The following is a 16,833-nucleotide window of genomic DNA, read 5'->3' on the forward strand; positions in this document are numbered from 1 at the left end:
ACTAAGTAACACAGAATCAGTGTTCTAAGTTGTGGTTATTCTAGTTACACATTTAAGCCTTCTACTCCATGAAGTAGTAGTACTACTCCTGTATTGGGAGTCAGGAGACCTGTGGCCTACTCTTGACTCTGCCACCTACTTTCTGTTCACCTTGAACTGGTCATTTCCTCTCAGTTGGCATCATTGTCCTTCATTATAAGACTAAATTAATTGATTTGACTAGTTGTAAAAGTCCACAATTATTTTATGTATTTTGACTTAATGTTTTAATCAGTGTTTTTAATTGAATAGTTTACATGGATAAAGCCAATTTAATTTTTATTTCATAGTCCAAAAATACCTTAAGGCTCAAAGTGAAAGCTTTTATTAGTTAGTTGATGATAAAAATGCAGTGCTCACTAAGAGAACTTAAAAACCATGCACATTTTCACAGTTTCATGAGAAGATTTTGTCTTTGTTTTTGTTTTCCAAATAATTGATTACTTTGGAAAATCACAAACTGTTAGATTTTAAATTTTATTTTATGGCACATATACACAATGTTCTATAATTGAAATCTATCAGTAGTAGTATTTGAACAGTAGGAAGAGTGTTTGGAATAGCATGACTTAGGTTTTTAGATAATATGAATATTTGAGTATCTTTTATATTGGAACATTTATAAGTTTTTTAACCTAATTACTGATACTCAAAGACTGTGTGAATAACCATACCTTCTCTGTGATGTTTCCCAACTGTTTATGGTCTGCAAACTGCTTTCATACAGTAACAGTAACAGTACAGTAACAAAGAAAACAAATAAAACCAAAATCAACTAGAAGAAACAAGAGGCTTTGGACATCACTGAGGACTATCATAAGTGAATGAATTGTTTAAATGAGTGAAAGAAAAACAGTTAAAAATGAGAAACATAAGGACTGTAACCTGGTGGACACTTAAAGTCTGTTAGGAATTCATTCAGCCACCCTTTGAGTGCCAAAGCATGGTACTTGTCCTCTAGAAGACACGTGGGCTAGTGGCAATTCATACAATAGTCTGTTGACCTTCAGTTAATAAGTACTACCCAAAAGAATTGAAATGAAACGTGTTCACACAAAAACTTGTACACTAATGTTTATAGCAGTATTATAACAGCCAAAAAATGAAAACAATCCAAATGTTCAGCTGATGAATGGATAAATTAAATGTGATATGTACATCCATACAGTGGAATATTCAGCCATAAAAAGGAATGAAATACTGTTGCATGTTACAACATAGATGAATCTTGAAAAAATTATGCTAAGTGAAAGAACCCAGACACAAAAGGCCATATATTATATGATCTCATTTATGTGATATATCCAGAATAGGCAAATCAGTAGAGATAGAAAATAGATGAATGGTTATCAGAGTTGGGAGGAGGGTAGAATGGGGAGTGACTACTAATGGATACAGAGTTTCTTTTGGAGGTGATGAAAATGTTCTAGAAGTAAAAGAGGTGACCATTGCACAACTTTGTGAATATACTAAAAAGCTGAATTATGCAGTTTAAAAGGGTGAATTTTATGGTGTATGAATTATATCTCACAAAATAATTTTAATGTACCATTCAGAGAGAACTGATGAAAAATACACATAATACTTTATCAGTTTGAAGCCTCTTTTCTTTCAAATAAAGATTCATGAAAAAAAATTTTTTTTAATTACTAACTACTCCTCAAGCTTAGAGACTATACAGATCTTATATGGCCCATTTGTACCTGCAATATTGACTATCTCCCTTTATAATTTATAGGTAAATTCTGTTAATCATCTGTGTTTTTAAAAGCTCGACCAGTGTTTTTTGATATGCTCACAATATCTAGAAAGGATACTAACTATAAATTAAAATAAATAAACATTAGGGTGAGTTCTGAGATCAGAATATTCAATCTGTGCACAATTGAATCAATTCCTGATTTTATTGATCATTAGGATTAGGAGGAGTGAACCTTTCAGCTTTGTATGCTACTCTCTTCCCTCATTATAAGATATTTTAAAACTACAGTTCAGGGGCTTCCCTGGTGGCGCAGTGGTTAAGAATCCGCCTGCCAATGCAGGGGACACGGGTTTGAGCCCTGGTCCAGGAAGATTCCACAGGCCACGGAGCAACTAAGCACCACAGCTACTGAGCCTGCGCTCTAGAGCCCGTGAGCTACAACTACTGAAGCTCGTGCGCCTAGAGCCTGCGCTCCGCAACAAGAGAAGCCACTGAAATGAGAAGCCCTCGCACTGCAATGAAGAGTAGCTCCCCCTCGCCACAGCTAGAGAAAGCCTGCGTGCAGCAACAAAGACCCAATGCAGCCAAAAATGAATAAATAAATGAAATCTATTAAAAACATTGGAAGTCTCAAAAAGAAAAATAAGGTTCAGTGTTTCTGGTATGTGATCCCAATAATATTAATATTGTATGTTCCTGATAAGCTTTTTTTTTATTAGTACAATAGTTAGCCAATTGGTATTTGTCTTTGTGTGTGTGTATTTTAATACGTGTGATTAGATAAACCAAATAATACCAAATAGAGCAAAAGTAGCTCTAGGTACAAAACTCTATACTGTACCTCTATATCTAAATATGATAATACTATTTTTACATTTATAACTTTTATAAAAGAGAAGAACTTAGGCTCAAATATCATATAAATCTAGGTTCAAACTGTGGCCTTGTCATTTATTTACGATGTGTTCTTGGTTATATTACTAGCCATTTGAAGCTTCAGTTTCCTCTTCTGTCAATTACATGATAATACATGTGGTTACTGTGGAACATAGGAGATAATGTAAATAAAGCTCTTAATACAGTGGCTGGCTCTCTAATTTTAGCTGTCATTATTATTGTTATAATCATTACCATTCTCAGCTGTTTTCTAAGTGCTTAATATTTCATTGTTTAATAGAACTATACTGCTCATGCTTATTCAGAGCCACAGGGTCTAGAATTAGCTTTGGTTCCCTTGAAACTGTTGATTTATTCGGATCTTGTTGGAACACTGTTCTGTTTTAGAAAGTCTGAATCAGTCCACTTCTTTCCAGATGTTCTCTATCTTTTACTGTAAAGATATTTAGTATATCATATTTATTACAAATTAATGATCAGTGGGCTGTTGCTGAGTGAATAATTCAGCATCTTGACCAAGGCTCTTTTAACTCTCTCTGAAATTACTGGCAATGTAAGTGAATTCAATTTTTGTCACAGTGGTAATTTTTGCTGTAACTCCATATGATAGTATCTTTACTTTTCTTTGTTTTTCATTCATAGTATTAAAAGAAGTTTTGTTCTACAGATTTTATTTAGTTCAAGATTGGACTAATTATTTTTGTAGCTAGAATTTCATGTTTGTAATTAGCTTAGTCATTTATACTAATTAAAAATAGTGTTCTTTTAAATAACTGATAATGTTCTAACTTGGGTGAGAAAATATATTTTTTGATACTCAAATTCTGTTTATTTATTTTCTGTTTGTATTTTAAGGAAATATTTTACCTTTAAAAATCAAGTCTTTTATTTATTTATTTTTTAGCATACCTCCAGATAACCTCTCTATTCAAGAATTTCAAAGAAATGAAAGTATTGATGTTGAGGTGAGGAAGCTATTTAAAACATTTTCCTGTGACCATTTATGAAAACCAAATAGTAGAAATGTTGAAACTGTAAAATTGCTTAAAAAAAGAAAAAGTAAAGTGATAGGTTGAGCTTGAACCTAAAAGCATTAAAACACAAAGGTTAAAGTTTAATTTTTAAAGCACTGACATTTAAAAAATTAATTTCTTATATTTGTTAGCTTTGTGCTGTGTGCGTGTTGTCCAGATACTTAGTTGTGTCCATTTAATAATTTTAAACAGCAGTTGATTTAGTAAAATAAATCCATCAGTCAGTAAGCATGTATTTGAGAGCTTACTTTATAGTTTGACAAATCAGATATTTGTATTTCAATTAATCAATAAGTTGCTCAGATTTTTCTATTTTTAACCAGATGTAGAAGCAAATAATGAATGTTTTTTTAAAGAATATATTTTGCTGATTATAACTGGAATTTGAAGAAGTAGCTTTTGGTTATGGATTTTTTTGTTGGGGGGGGTTATTTTTTCCCTTTAAGTGGGATAAGGGAACTTTTAAATAAAGCAAATCAAATAAATTACATAGAAAGCATAGGCATCATATTGATATATAGATGCACAATATTGCCTTTTGTCCCATTGCTATGTTAACTCTTGAAAATGCTTCTTCAAACTTTTCTTCTTTCTCTTCAGAAGGCAAAATAACACATTGTGTGTTAGAAATAAAGTGTTCAACAAAAATGAATATAACTTCTTAATGGCTCATTTTTATGGTTCTAAAAGGAGATTTAAATCATGTTCTTAATCCTGTTTTAGATATTTTATTCTAACATGGATACATTTCATATGCTGATTTTTTTCTCCAGAGTGCTCTTTGCATTTATCATGTTGCAGATCAAAATTTATTGAAGTTGTTGTATAGTAAACAGTTTATAGTATTGACTATTTTGTAATAATGTTACTTACTAAGACAGATTAGGGAAACAGACTAATCATCCTGCATGTTAACATTAAAATGGTTGTATAGTTCTATTAAGAAAGATTCTTTAACTGGTTTTCTTTTAAAATAAAATTTAAATTTTACTCTAGAAATTATCATTTGAGTTAGTCTCTTTCAAGAAAAAAAAATACCTTTGAATTTGCATCTTTTGTTTTAGGTAGTTCAGCTTATCAGCACTGAGATACTACCTTATGCCAATTTTATTCCTAAGGAATTTGTTGGTCAGATAATGACTATGCTTAATAAGGGATCAATACATTCTCAGTCATCTTCATTTACAGGTATGTTATTTCAATGATTTTTTTTAATGTTAATAAGTATTGAAGCACTTTTGAAGAAGCTGACTTCTACTAGAAATGTTTACTCCTACAATTGTGGTAAATGTAAACAGGAGAATGGTTAAGAATGTGATATAGAACATTAAGCTTTATGAGGGGAAAACGTGGTAAATATTCTGTGATGAATTAAATTACAAAGCACTTATGGAATCCACCTAAATCATTGCAGGCTGACATAAATCACCAGTTTTGTGAAGTCATGGATTATTGGGAGGTAGTGAATGTGTATTCTGCCACTTAGTAGTTGGTTAAGTGTCAGTTTTTTTTGTTTGTTTTGTTTTGTTTTTTTGCGGTACGTGGGCCTCTCACTGCTGTGGCCTCTCCCGTTGTGGAGCACAGGCTCCGGACGCGCAGGCCCGGCGGCCATGGCTCACGGGCCCAGCCGCTCCGCAGCATGTGGGATCTTCCCAGACCAGGGCACGAACCCATGTCCCCAGCATCGGCAGGCGGACTCTCAACCACTGCGCCACCAGGGAAGCCCCCTGTCAGTTTTGTCATCTGTAAAATAAAGATATTAATACCAACCTCTCAGGACTATAAATTGCAGAGCTAGTTCATTAAAAAAAAAAAAATCCTTAACATTTGTTAAGGGAACTAAGATTTAGTGAATGACCACAGTGTGCAGAGTATTATGCTAGAATATTAATCTCATTCCTCACAACATTTCTGTGAGGATAGGTTCTACTGTATGACAGAGGGGAAATGGGTTTAGAAAGGTTGAAAAAAATTGCCACAGTCTTAAGGCTGGAGACCAAAGTTCATCTTTAAAAAGAACCACATGCTTCTTTTGATGTACCATATTGGGAGATGAGATGTAAGTTGCTTTTTGCTATTATTTCTTTTTTTTAAACCTATGCTCAAGTGTTAAATGTAATCGTGGCACCATAATGTGATTTTTTTTGGTGAGATAATTAAAAAGTTCTAAATTTGTGCCATACATATCCTTAGTCCCCAGAATTTAATGGAGCTGTGACTAAATTCTACTAAAGTGTGGTAAACACTTTAAAGAGCATTTCTATGTACAGTTTGACCACTAGATACTGCTTACTTCACAAACTGGTTCTTTTTCCTAGCCCAGACAGTTTTTAAAATTAATCTGGTAAAGTACAGGTTTGAAAACATTAGAACCTCAGAGAAAAAATTTTGAAGTCCATTTATCTTAATTTAGTCAACTTTTTATTAAGAATATTTAAAAATTATAGATAAATTTTTTATAAAATACATTTTAAGAACCATGTTTATAATTATATGTAAATATTCTAAGCTAAATAAGGATTATCAAGTTACCATGTATACTTTTTCTAGCAGTTTTCTGATGATACCTCTTGCCATTTATAATATTAAATGTACCAAGATAAAGAAGGTACATGTATGTTCTTCCAGTGACTTGACCATTGGACACAAATTTCTCAGCTTTAACTTGGACTTTTCTTTAAACATATACATACAAAGTCTTTCCTGCTAATAAACAAGACCAAGCTATAAACACAGAGGTTCCAGTGATTATTTTTGGTCCCCTGCTCTTAAGTATGATATGACAGCCACAGCTCACAGGCGTTTGAGGAAAACTTCCAGCACAAAAGAGAAAGACCAAAACAAATGAAGAGAGGGTGAAAGAAACTGGTAGGAAAGAGATAAAATGCAGAGCCATAGAAAACATTTATTTAAAACTATATATAATTAGGATGCTTTAGGAGATAACAGATTTTACATTCATGAAACAAGAAGAATGCTATTAAAATGGAACAATCAGAACACAAAAGAGCTCAAAGAAGCTAAAAATATGATAGCTGAAATATGTTCAATGAAGTGTTGGAAGAAAACATTAAGGAAATATAACCCAGAAGTAGAGCAAAGACAAACAAGTGGACAGTATGAGAAGAAAGAAATAAAATGGATCCGAGGGATCTAACATCTGACAATAGGTCTTCCAGAAAGAGAGAATAGAGAAAAGCTAGGAGAGGAAATTATCAAAGAAACAAACTGAAGATACAAATCTGCAGATTAAAAGCGGTCTCTCAGTACCCAGAATAGTGAAAGAAAAAAGACTCACAATAAGACATGTCATCATGAAATACCAGAATAATAGAAATAAAGAGAAGATGCTAAAAGATTTCAAAAAGAAAAGAAGAAAGTTCAAACACAAAAGAGTTGTATCAAAAGGACATTGCAATTCTCAGGAACACTGGATGCTCAGAGACATTGAGGCTGTGGTTTCATAGTCATAAATGGAAAAGATTTTTAACATGGAGTTTTATACCTAGGCCCACTGTTGGCCAAGTGAGGAGTGTAGAATGGTAATTCTCAAATGTCAGTGTGCATTATCCTCACCTGGAGTGAAGTTATTGCTGGGCTGTAACCCCAGAATTTCTGATTCAGTAGGTCTGGGGTGAGGCATGAGAATTTGCATTTCTAACAAGTTCTCTGGTGGTGCTGATGCTGCTAGGAAACACACTTTGAGTACCACAGTAAAATGACATTTTCAGAAATGTAAGGTCTCAAAATTTTTACTTCCCATTCACCTTCTCAGGTACTACAGAATATGCCCTGTGAAAACAAAGGAGTAAATCAAGAAAAGGGAAAGCGTGAGGTCTAGAAAGTAAGATATAACACAAGAGAGAAAAAAACAACTCACAGGGTGAGGCCAAAGACTAGTTCCAGGATATAACTGGACAGTATGTCCGGAGAGCAACTAGTCCAGACTGGAGCAGAGGTCAGGGTCCAGGGACGGTGTTGCCAAGAGAAAAAAGAAAGAAAGAAACAGACAAACAAACGGATTATTCCAAGTTTGACCATGTGGAAGATTATTGAGAGGTACTCTAGTGCTGTTGAAGTGTATAAAAAGACCAAGACAAGAAAAATGTTGAAGTGATGAGAGTGGATAGTCTTGCCTTGTTTTTTGACCTTGCAAGGAGGAAAACTGTTCGTGTGTGTGTGTGTATGTGTGTGTGTATAGTGTGTGTGTGTGTATATATATATATATATGTATATATATATGTATATATATATGGTATAAGTTTTTCATAGATGCTCTTTATCAGTTAAGGAATTTCCTTCTATTCCTAGTTTGCTAAGAATTGTGTCATTAAGGTATATTTGTTTAACCTTGTATTAACCATCAAACATTGTTAATTCTACAGAAGCAGAGATTGATATTCGTTTGAGAGAAGAATTTTCTAAAATGTGTTTTGAAACACTGCTCCAGTTTTCCTTCAGTAACAAAGTCACAACACCTCAAGAAGGCTACATCTCACGAATGGCACTCTCAGTGCTTCTAAAGAGATCTCAAGATGTACTACATCGTTATATAGAGGATGAAAGATTAAGTGGTAAATGCCCTCTTCCAAGGTATATGTATATATGTATTTTTTTAATTAAAGAAGGAAATATACTGTCATAGTTATTAATACTTTTAAAAAGCTCTGGAAATCAAGTGTTTTCATAAGTGATCTGAACTTAACCTGAGGCTGTTTATAATTTTATTTATCCCATACAGTGTAAATATTCATAAGTTTTGCTGCAGATATATTACTGTGTTTATTATGGGGTGCTTTTTCATACTGCTCATGGAGGTTAAGTAATATATGGTATATATACCAAATTACTTATTTTAATTCGAAAAAAATTGAATTCTAAAATATATCTTCTCAAGGATTTCTGGGTAAGGACTTGTAGGTCTGTATGAACACATGATCTTGAATCCCTCTAGAGAGAAAATAATAGATAAATCATACTTTATGAACTTCCTAGTTTGTTTTACAGTCATTTCTAGGTTTCTCTGTAAGTCAATCTAGCCATATCTTAGATCTTCTTTTCATCTACTTTGCTTAATTAAGCCCTTGTACCTAAACTGATTTGCTTCTCATGTAGTCAGGCCTTGCCAGTTGAAGGGGATCTAGGTCTTTCTGCTAAGCCAAGGCTAAATAAAGTTGGGGTATATATCAGAATTCATCAAAAAATACAGTCATAAATTGCAGTTATGTTGCCAATCTATTTTTTAATGTGTAAGTTAGAGGTTAAAGCAAAGCAAGTGAAGCAAACAGAAAATAATATTGGGAGACAAAGTTATCAAAGTCAGGAAAGAGTTAGGAAAATCATTTCAGGTCCCATCTCATAAAGCAGTAAATCAGTAACCCTAAGTCTTTGTTTACATTCTTATTTACTTAGAATAAATCTCCAGAGTTGGGATTGACCTGTCAAAAGATATAGACATTTTAAAAGGTTTTGATATATATTACAAATTGCCTGTTAGAGACTTCTATCAGTTTATGTTCTCCCAGGAGTAGATGACTGTCTTTTCCCTCAATTTTTAGCAGTTTAAAATTATTTGCCATTTTATCACTTATTTTATCTTTTTAAAAATTTGATGAATGAAGAAATAGCCACATAGTAGTTTGCTTTTTAAAAATTTTTCTTTTCTTTTTTTAATTACCAATGCTTATTTGCCATTTGTATTTCTACTTTTAGCGTCCACTGTATTTTGAATTTCTAGAACATAAATTATACCTCCTAGTGGATTTTATACAAAAACATTCCAAAGACAGATGTTAGTAATTTGGTTATTGTCATGATTGAAAATTGATTTATTAAAATTGACCTCTGAAGCATACTTGGAAAAGCAGTAATGGAGTTGCCTTGATTGGAATATTTTTATTGGAGTATAAGATATTATTCAATTTCAGAAAGCAGCTTTCCTTCATTTTTTTGTGTTTTAAGTGTTTATTGCTTTAAATTGAGTCTTATTTATAGTTGTTTTATTGTATCATCATCCTATGTTTGATGCAGTATTATTGCATTATTTTCTAAAAAGCTACACTGCAACACAATAAAATATTTGTATACTTAGAAAGGGAGGCTTGAAATAGTACCCTGTCATAGTATTAGGAAAATCTTATCTGTTGAGTGATAACACAGATTCATACCAGGAGTAGGGTGTGGGGGAGGACTGTAGAGCAAAAGAGATATATTTCTGCAAGGAGAAAGAAAGAAATCAAACTATTCTTATTGGTCCTTTACCCCAAGTTTATTCTTCATTGCTAATGTCTCCAAACAGTGTCACCTTGGGGTTGATTTTGAGCATATTTCTTATTTGTTGTTTTAGAAAGTTAAATAAGTACTATTGTGATTTTAAAGATACTTTTAACAGCATGATAAAATATGTGAAGGGGGTAATAGTGATCTTTATTTCCCTTTAAGCTTTGGCAAATCTCTTTTAGTACTAATAAGTTAAAAAAAAAACTGCTGTAGAAGTTTTAAAAGCACATCTTGTACAGTGTTTTAATTTGAAGTAGTTCTATGAAATATCTTACTAATAAATTTAGATTTGCATGAGTAGATTGCCTCCCCTGTTTTAATGTTGATAACTTAGAATAACTATAAATCTTAATTGCACACTGAAGTACATGTTAATGAAATGATTTTCTTTTATAAGAATTTAAAACTAATATTAACTTTGCATTGTTTTGTGTTCAGTGTTTTCCAAAGTATGTCTATTTGTATAACTTAGTACAAAATACACATGGCATATCTTAAAATCTTGATGGAAATAATTTCCCATCTCTTTTTTAGGCAACAAGTAACAGAAATCATATTTGTCTTAAAAGCAGTCAGTACTCTGATTGATTCACTTAAGAAAACTCAGCCTGAGAATGGTAAGTGCTTGGAAACTCAGTTATTCTAAATTTATAACATTTATGTTCTATTTGTGTGGTATTTTTATACTACTATTAAGTTAACTGAGTTTTAGGAACATAACAGCTATAAGACATTTTTCTCCAGGCCTTATGACAACAAAGCAGCAAGTCCATTAGGATGTCACTTAAGTAAAATTACTTTGTAATGTTTTCTTTATTTTAAGCAAATTTTGCTGACTTCCCGCCCCCAGCTTTGAGATGTAGTTGACATACAACCGTGTATAAGTTGAAGGTATACAACTTGTTGATTTGATACCCTCTTATATTGCAATATGTTTACCATGGAAGTGTTAGCTAACACCTCCATCATGTCACACAATTACCATTCCTTGTCTGTGCTGAGAACATTTTAAGATCTACTCTCTTAGCAACCTGCAAGTATATAACACAGTATTATTAACTGTAATCACCATGCTGTATATTAAATCCCTGGAATTTATTCATCTTATACCTGGAAGTTTGTACTCTTTGACCAACATCTACCCATTTCCCTGACCCTCCCAGAATTGGCAACCACCATTCTACCCTCTGTTTCTAGGAGTTCAGCTTTTGTAGATTCCACATATAAGCGATATCATAATATAGTATTTGTCTTTCTCTATGTGACATTTCACTTAACATAATGCCCTCAGGTCCATCCCATTGTCTCAAAAGGCAGGATTTTCTTCTTTCTCACGGGTGAATAATATTTTGTTGTGTGTGTGTGTTTACAAATATATATAAATATACATATACACATGTAGCACATCATTATCCATTCATCCATTGATGGACACTTAGGTTGTTTCTATGTCTTGGCTATTGTGAGTAATGCTACAATGAACATGGGGGTGCGGTTATCTCTTTGAGATCCTGTTTCCTTTTTCTTTGGACATATGCCTAGAAGTGGAGTTGCTGGATCATATGGTAGTTCTATTTTTAATTTTTTGAGGAAACTCTATACAATTTTTCATGGTGGTTGTACTACATTACATTCCCATGCACAGGGCACAAGACTTCCCTTTTCTCCACATCCTTGCTAACACTTAATATTCCTTCTTTTTTTGATGACACCATTCAAACAGGTTTGAAGTGATACCTCCTTGTGGCTTATGATTATTATTATTTTATTTATTGAGGTACGATTGGTTTATAACATTATATGTTTCATGTGTACAACATTATATTTTTACTTGTGTATATACTACACTAGTGTGTTCACCACCAAAAGTTTAGTTTTTATCCATCACTGTACAGGTGTCCCCCTTTATCCATTTCACCCTCCCCCATCTCCCTTCCCTTCTGGTAACCACTACTCTGTTCTCTGTATCTATGTGTTTGTTTTTATTTGGTTTGGTTTGTTTGTTTATTTTTATTTTTTAAAAATATTCCACATATGAGTGAAATCATGCAGTATTTGTCTTTCTCCATCTGACTTATTTTGCTTAGCATAATACCCTCAAGTTCCATCATGCTGTTGAAAATGGCAAGATTTCCTTCTTTTTTATGGCTGAGTAGTAGTATCCCATTGTATATATATGTATACATGTGTGTGTGTGTATAGAGCATCGTCTTTAGCCATTAATCCATTGATGTTTCCATTTCTTGGCTATTGTAAATAATGCTGTGATGAACATGGGATGCATGTATCTTTTCAGATTAGTATTTTCGTATTCTTCAGATAAATGCCCAGAAGTGTAATTGCTGGATCATATGGTAGTTCTAGTCCTAATCTTTTGAGGAACGTCCATACTGTTTTCCATAGTGGCTACACAAATTTATATTTTCACTAACATTGTATAAGCATTCCCTTTCCCCTCCACATCCTAACATTTGTTATTTTCTTGCCTTTTCAATAGTAGTCATTCTAATGGGCATGAGGTTATATTTCATTGTGGTTTTGATTTGCATCTCCCTAATGATTAGTCATGTTGAGAATCTTTTCATGTGCCTATGGCCATCTGTATGTTTTTTTTAAAATAAATTTATTTTATTTATTTATTTTTGGCTGCATTGGGTCTTCGTTGCTGCGCACAGGCTTTCTCTAGTTGCATTGAGCGGGGGCTGCTCTTCGTTGAGGTGCACAGGCTTCCACTGCAATGGCTTCTCTTGTTGCGGAGCACAGGCTCTCGGTGCACGGGCTTCAGTAGTTGCAGCACGCAGGCTCAGTAGTTGTGGCGCACGTGCTTAGTTGCTCCGCGGCATGTGGGATCTTCCCAGACCAGGGCTTGAACCCGTGTCTCCTGCATTGGCAGGTGGATTCTTAACCACTGTGCCACCAGGGAAGCCCCATCTGTATGTCTTTTTTGGAAAAATGTCTATTCAGATCCTCTGCCCATTTTTTAATAGAGTTGTTTGTTTTTTTGTTGATGAGTTGTATGAGTTCTTTATGTATTTTGGATATTAACCCCTTATCAGATTTAATGATTTGCAAATATCTTCTTCCATTTGGTAGGTAATCTTTTCATTTTGTTGATAGTTTCCTTTGCTGTGCAGAAGCTTTTTAGTTTGATACACTCTCATTTATTTATTTTTGCTTTTCTTACCCTTGCCTGGGGAGATATATCCAGAAAGATATTTCTAAGACCAGTGTGAATGAGTGTACTGCCTATGTTTTTGTCTAGGATTTTTATGGTTTCAGGTCTTACATTCAAGTCTTTAATCCATTTTGAGTTGATTTTTGTGTCTGGTGTAAGATAAGTAATATAGTGGTCTAGTTTTATTCTTTTGCGTCTGGCTGTCCAGTTCTCCCAACACCTTTTATTGAAGACACTATCCTTTCTCCATTGTATGTTCTTTGTTCTTTTGAGGTAAATTAATTTTCCATATATGTATGGGTTTATTTCTAGGCTCTCAACTGAATTCCATTGATCTGTGTGTCTGTTTTGCTGGCAATACCAGGCTGTTTTGATTGCTACAGTTTTGTAGTATAATTTGAAAACAGGGAGTGTGATACCTACAGCTTTGTTCTTTTTTTCTTAGGTTTGCTTTGCTCTTCAGGGTCTTTTGTGGTTCCGTATAAATTTTAGGACTTTTTTGTTCTATTTCTGTGAAAAATATCATTGGGATTTTGATAGGGATTACATTGGCTCTGTAGATTGCTTTAGGTAATATGGACATTTTAACAATGTTAATTCTTCCAATCCATGAGTATGGAACATCTTTCTATTCCTTTGCATCTTCTTCAGTTTCTTTCACCAGTGTCTTATAGTTTTCAGTGTACAGGTTCTTTCACCTCCTTGGTTAAATTTGTTCCTAGGTATTTTATTCTTTTTGCTGCGATTGTAAATGAGACTGTTTTCCTAATTTCTCTTTCTGATAGTTTGTTGCTAGTGTACAGAATGCAACAGATTTGTGTATGTTGATTTCATACCCTGCAACTTTAATATATTCATTTATTATTCCTAACAGTTTTTTGGTGGAGTCTTTAGGATTTTCTATATATAAAATCATGTCATCCGGAAATAGTGATAGTTTTATGTCTTCCTTTCCAATTTTGATGCCTTTTATTTCTTTCTCTTGCCTAATTGCTTTGGTTAGGACTTCCAAAACCCTGTTGAATAAGAGTGGTGAGAGTAGGCATTCTTGTCCTTTTCCTGATCTTAGAGAGATGGCTTTCAATTTTTCACCATTGTGTATGATGTTAGCTGTGGGTTTGTCATACAGCTTTTATCGTTGTTGAGGTACAGTTCTCTATATCCATTTTATTGAGAGTTTTTATTAGAAAAATAGGTGTTGAAACTTGTCAAATGCTTTTCCTTTATCTGTTGAGATGATCATAAGGTTTTTATCCATTTTGTTAATGTGGTGTATCGTGTTGATTAATTTGCAGTTGAAATTAATTTGTATCTCTGGAATAAATCCCACTTAATCATTGTGTATGATCCTTTCAACGTATTGTTGAGTTCAGTTTGCTAATATTTTGTTGACAGTGTTTGCATTTATGTTCAACAGACATATTGGCTTGCAATTTTCTTTTTTCTTTGTTGTCCTTATTTGATTTTGGTATCAGGGTAATGGTGGCCTTGTAAAATGAGGAAGCATTCCCTCCCCTTCTATTTTTTGGAAGAATTTAGGAAGCATTAGTATTAAATTTTCTTTGAATATTTGGTAGAATTCACCTGTGAAGCCATCTGGTCCTGTATTTTTGTTTTTTTATGAGGTTTTTTATTACCGTTTCAGTCGCCTTGCTAGTGATCAGTCTATTCAGATTTCCTGTTTCTTCATGATTCAGTCTTGGAAGACTGTATGATTCTGAGAATTTATCCATTTCATCTACATTGTCCATTTTGTTGGCATATAGCTGTTCATAGTATTCTCATAATACTTTCGGCATATAGCTGTTCATAGTATTCTCATAATACTTTCTATTTTTGTGGTATCTGTTGCTATTTCTGTCTTTTTTTTTTTTTTTTTTTTAATTTTTTTGGCCATGCTGCATGGTATGCGGGATCTTAGTTCCCCAACCAGGGATCAGGCTTGTGCCCCCTGCAGTGGAAGCACAGAGTCTTAACCACTGGACCACCAGGGAAGTCCCTCTCCTCTTTTGTTTTTGATTTTATTCATCTAAGCCTTCTCTTTTTTCCTCAGTGAGTCTAGCTAAAGGTTTCTCAGTTTTGTTGCTCTTTTTTAAGAAGCAGCTCTTAGTTTTATTGATCTTTGCTATTGTCTTTAGTCTCTATTTCAGTTATTTCTGCTCTGCTCTTTATTATTTCCTTTCTTCCACTGACTTTGGGCTTCATTTGTCCTTTTCTAGTTCCTTTAACTGTAAGGTTAGATTTTTTGAGATTTTTCTTGTTCCTTGAGGCAGGCCTGTATTGCTATAAATTTCCCCATAAATACCACTTTTGCTGCATCCCATAGATTTTGGAATGTTGTATTTTTGTTTCCATTTGTCTTGCGGGTGTTTTTAAAATTTATCCTTTGCTTTCTTCATTGACCCAGTAGTTGTTCAGTAGCATGTTTTTTTAGTTTGCACATATTTGTGATTTTTCCAGCTTTCTTTTTGTAGTTGATTTCTAGTGTCATACCATTTGTGATCAGAAAAGATGTTTGATATGGTTTCAGTCTTCTTAAATTTATTGGGACTTGTTTTGTACCCCAACATATGGTCTGTCCTTAATAATGTTCCATGTGCACTTGAGAAGAATGTGTATTCTGGTGCATTTGGATGGCATGTTCTGTATAAATCTATCAAGCCCATCTGGTCTAATGTTTCATTGAAGGCCACTATTTCTTTGTTGACTTTCGGTCTGAATGATCTATCCATTGCTGTAAGTGGGGTGTTAAAAGTCACCTACTATTACTGTGTTGCTGTCAGTTTCTCCCTTTAGATGTATTAATAATTGCTTTATATATTTTGGTGCTTTTATGTTAGGTACATACATATTAACTGTTAGGTACATATATATTAACTCATGTCTTCTTGATGAATTTTCCCCTTTATCATTATATAGTATTCACCTTTGTCTCTTGTTACCTTTTTTGGCTTGAAGTGTATTTTGTCTGATATGAGTATGGGTACATCCACTTTCTTTTGGCTGTCATGTGCTTGAAGTATCATCTTCCATCCCTTCATTTTGAGCCTGTGTTTGTCTTCAGAGCTGACATGAGTCTCCTGGAGGCAGCATGTACTCGGGCCTTATTTTTTAATCCATCCAACCAGTCTATGTCTTTTGATTGGTGAATTCAATCCATTTACATTTAGGGTGATTATTGATGGATGAGGACTGAGTACTGCCACTTTATCTTTTGTTTTCTGGTTGGTCTATATCTCCATTGTTTCTCTTGTGTTTCTGCCAGTTTCATTTGTTGGGGTTTTTATGATGTTTTTCTCAGTTTTCTCCTTTTTTATGTTTTGAATCTCTGCTCTAGATTTATATTTTGTGTTTACCTTGATGTTTATGACATGTCTCATAGATGAAATATTTCTTTTCCTGCTGATAGCATGTTATTTTTATTTGCCTATACAGGTTCTGTCCTTTTCCTATTCCCCTTTTGTGTTTTTTGTTGGCTCAAATTATCCTTTTTTATGTTGTGATTTTGTTACTAAATTAAAATAGTTATAGTTATTTTTTACTGCTTTTTCCCCTTTAACCTTCATGCTATAATTAAGTATTTAAAAGATTTTGTCTGTATTATCACCTTATTCAATGTTTTGTGAACTTTTACCTTTTTGTTTCAAGTAGAAGAGCTCCTTTCAACATTTCTTGTAAGGCAGGTCTTTGTTGGTGAACTCCCTCAG

The 16,833-nt window shown here is 33.5% G+C and overlaps 1 protein-coding gene across 3 annotated transcripts in view; it reads left to right on the forward strand.

The window, feature by feature from the left end:
• The window catches only part of MON2 (MON2 homolog, regulator of endosome-to-Golgi trafficking), a 127,223-nt gene that overhangs the window by 100,210 nt on the left and 10,180 nt on the right, over window positions 1-16,833 (forward strand). For all 3 annotated transcript variants that reach the window (XM_082634558.1, XM_082634559.1, XM_082634560.1), the window contains 4 exons: window positions 3,543-3,603; window positions 4,737-4,860; window positions 8,058-8,265; window positions 10,486-10,568. In XM_082634558.1, coding sequence (XP_082490684.1) covers window positions 3,543-3,603; window positions 4,737-4,860; window positions 8,058-8,265; window positions 10,486-10,568 — 476 coding nt within the window. The remainder of the gene's footprint in view (window positions 1-3,542; window positions 3,604-4,736; window positions 4,861-8,057; window positions 8,266-10,485; window positions 10,569-16,833) is intronic.

This window comes from Mesoplodon mirus (genome assembly GCF_964341445.2).
Source record: "Mesoplodon mirus genome assembly, chromosome: 11".
Taxonomy (NCBI): Eukaryota; Metazoa; Chordata; class Mammalia; order Artiodactyla; family Ziphiidae; genus Mesoplodon; species Mesoplodon mirus.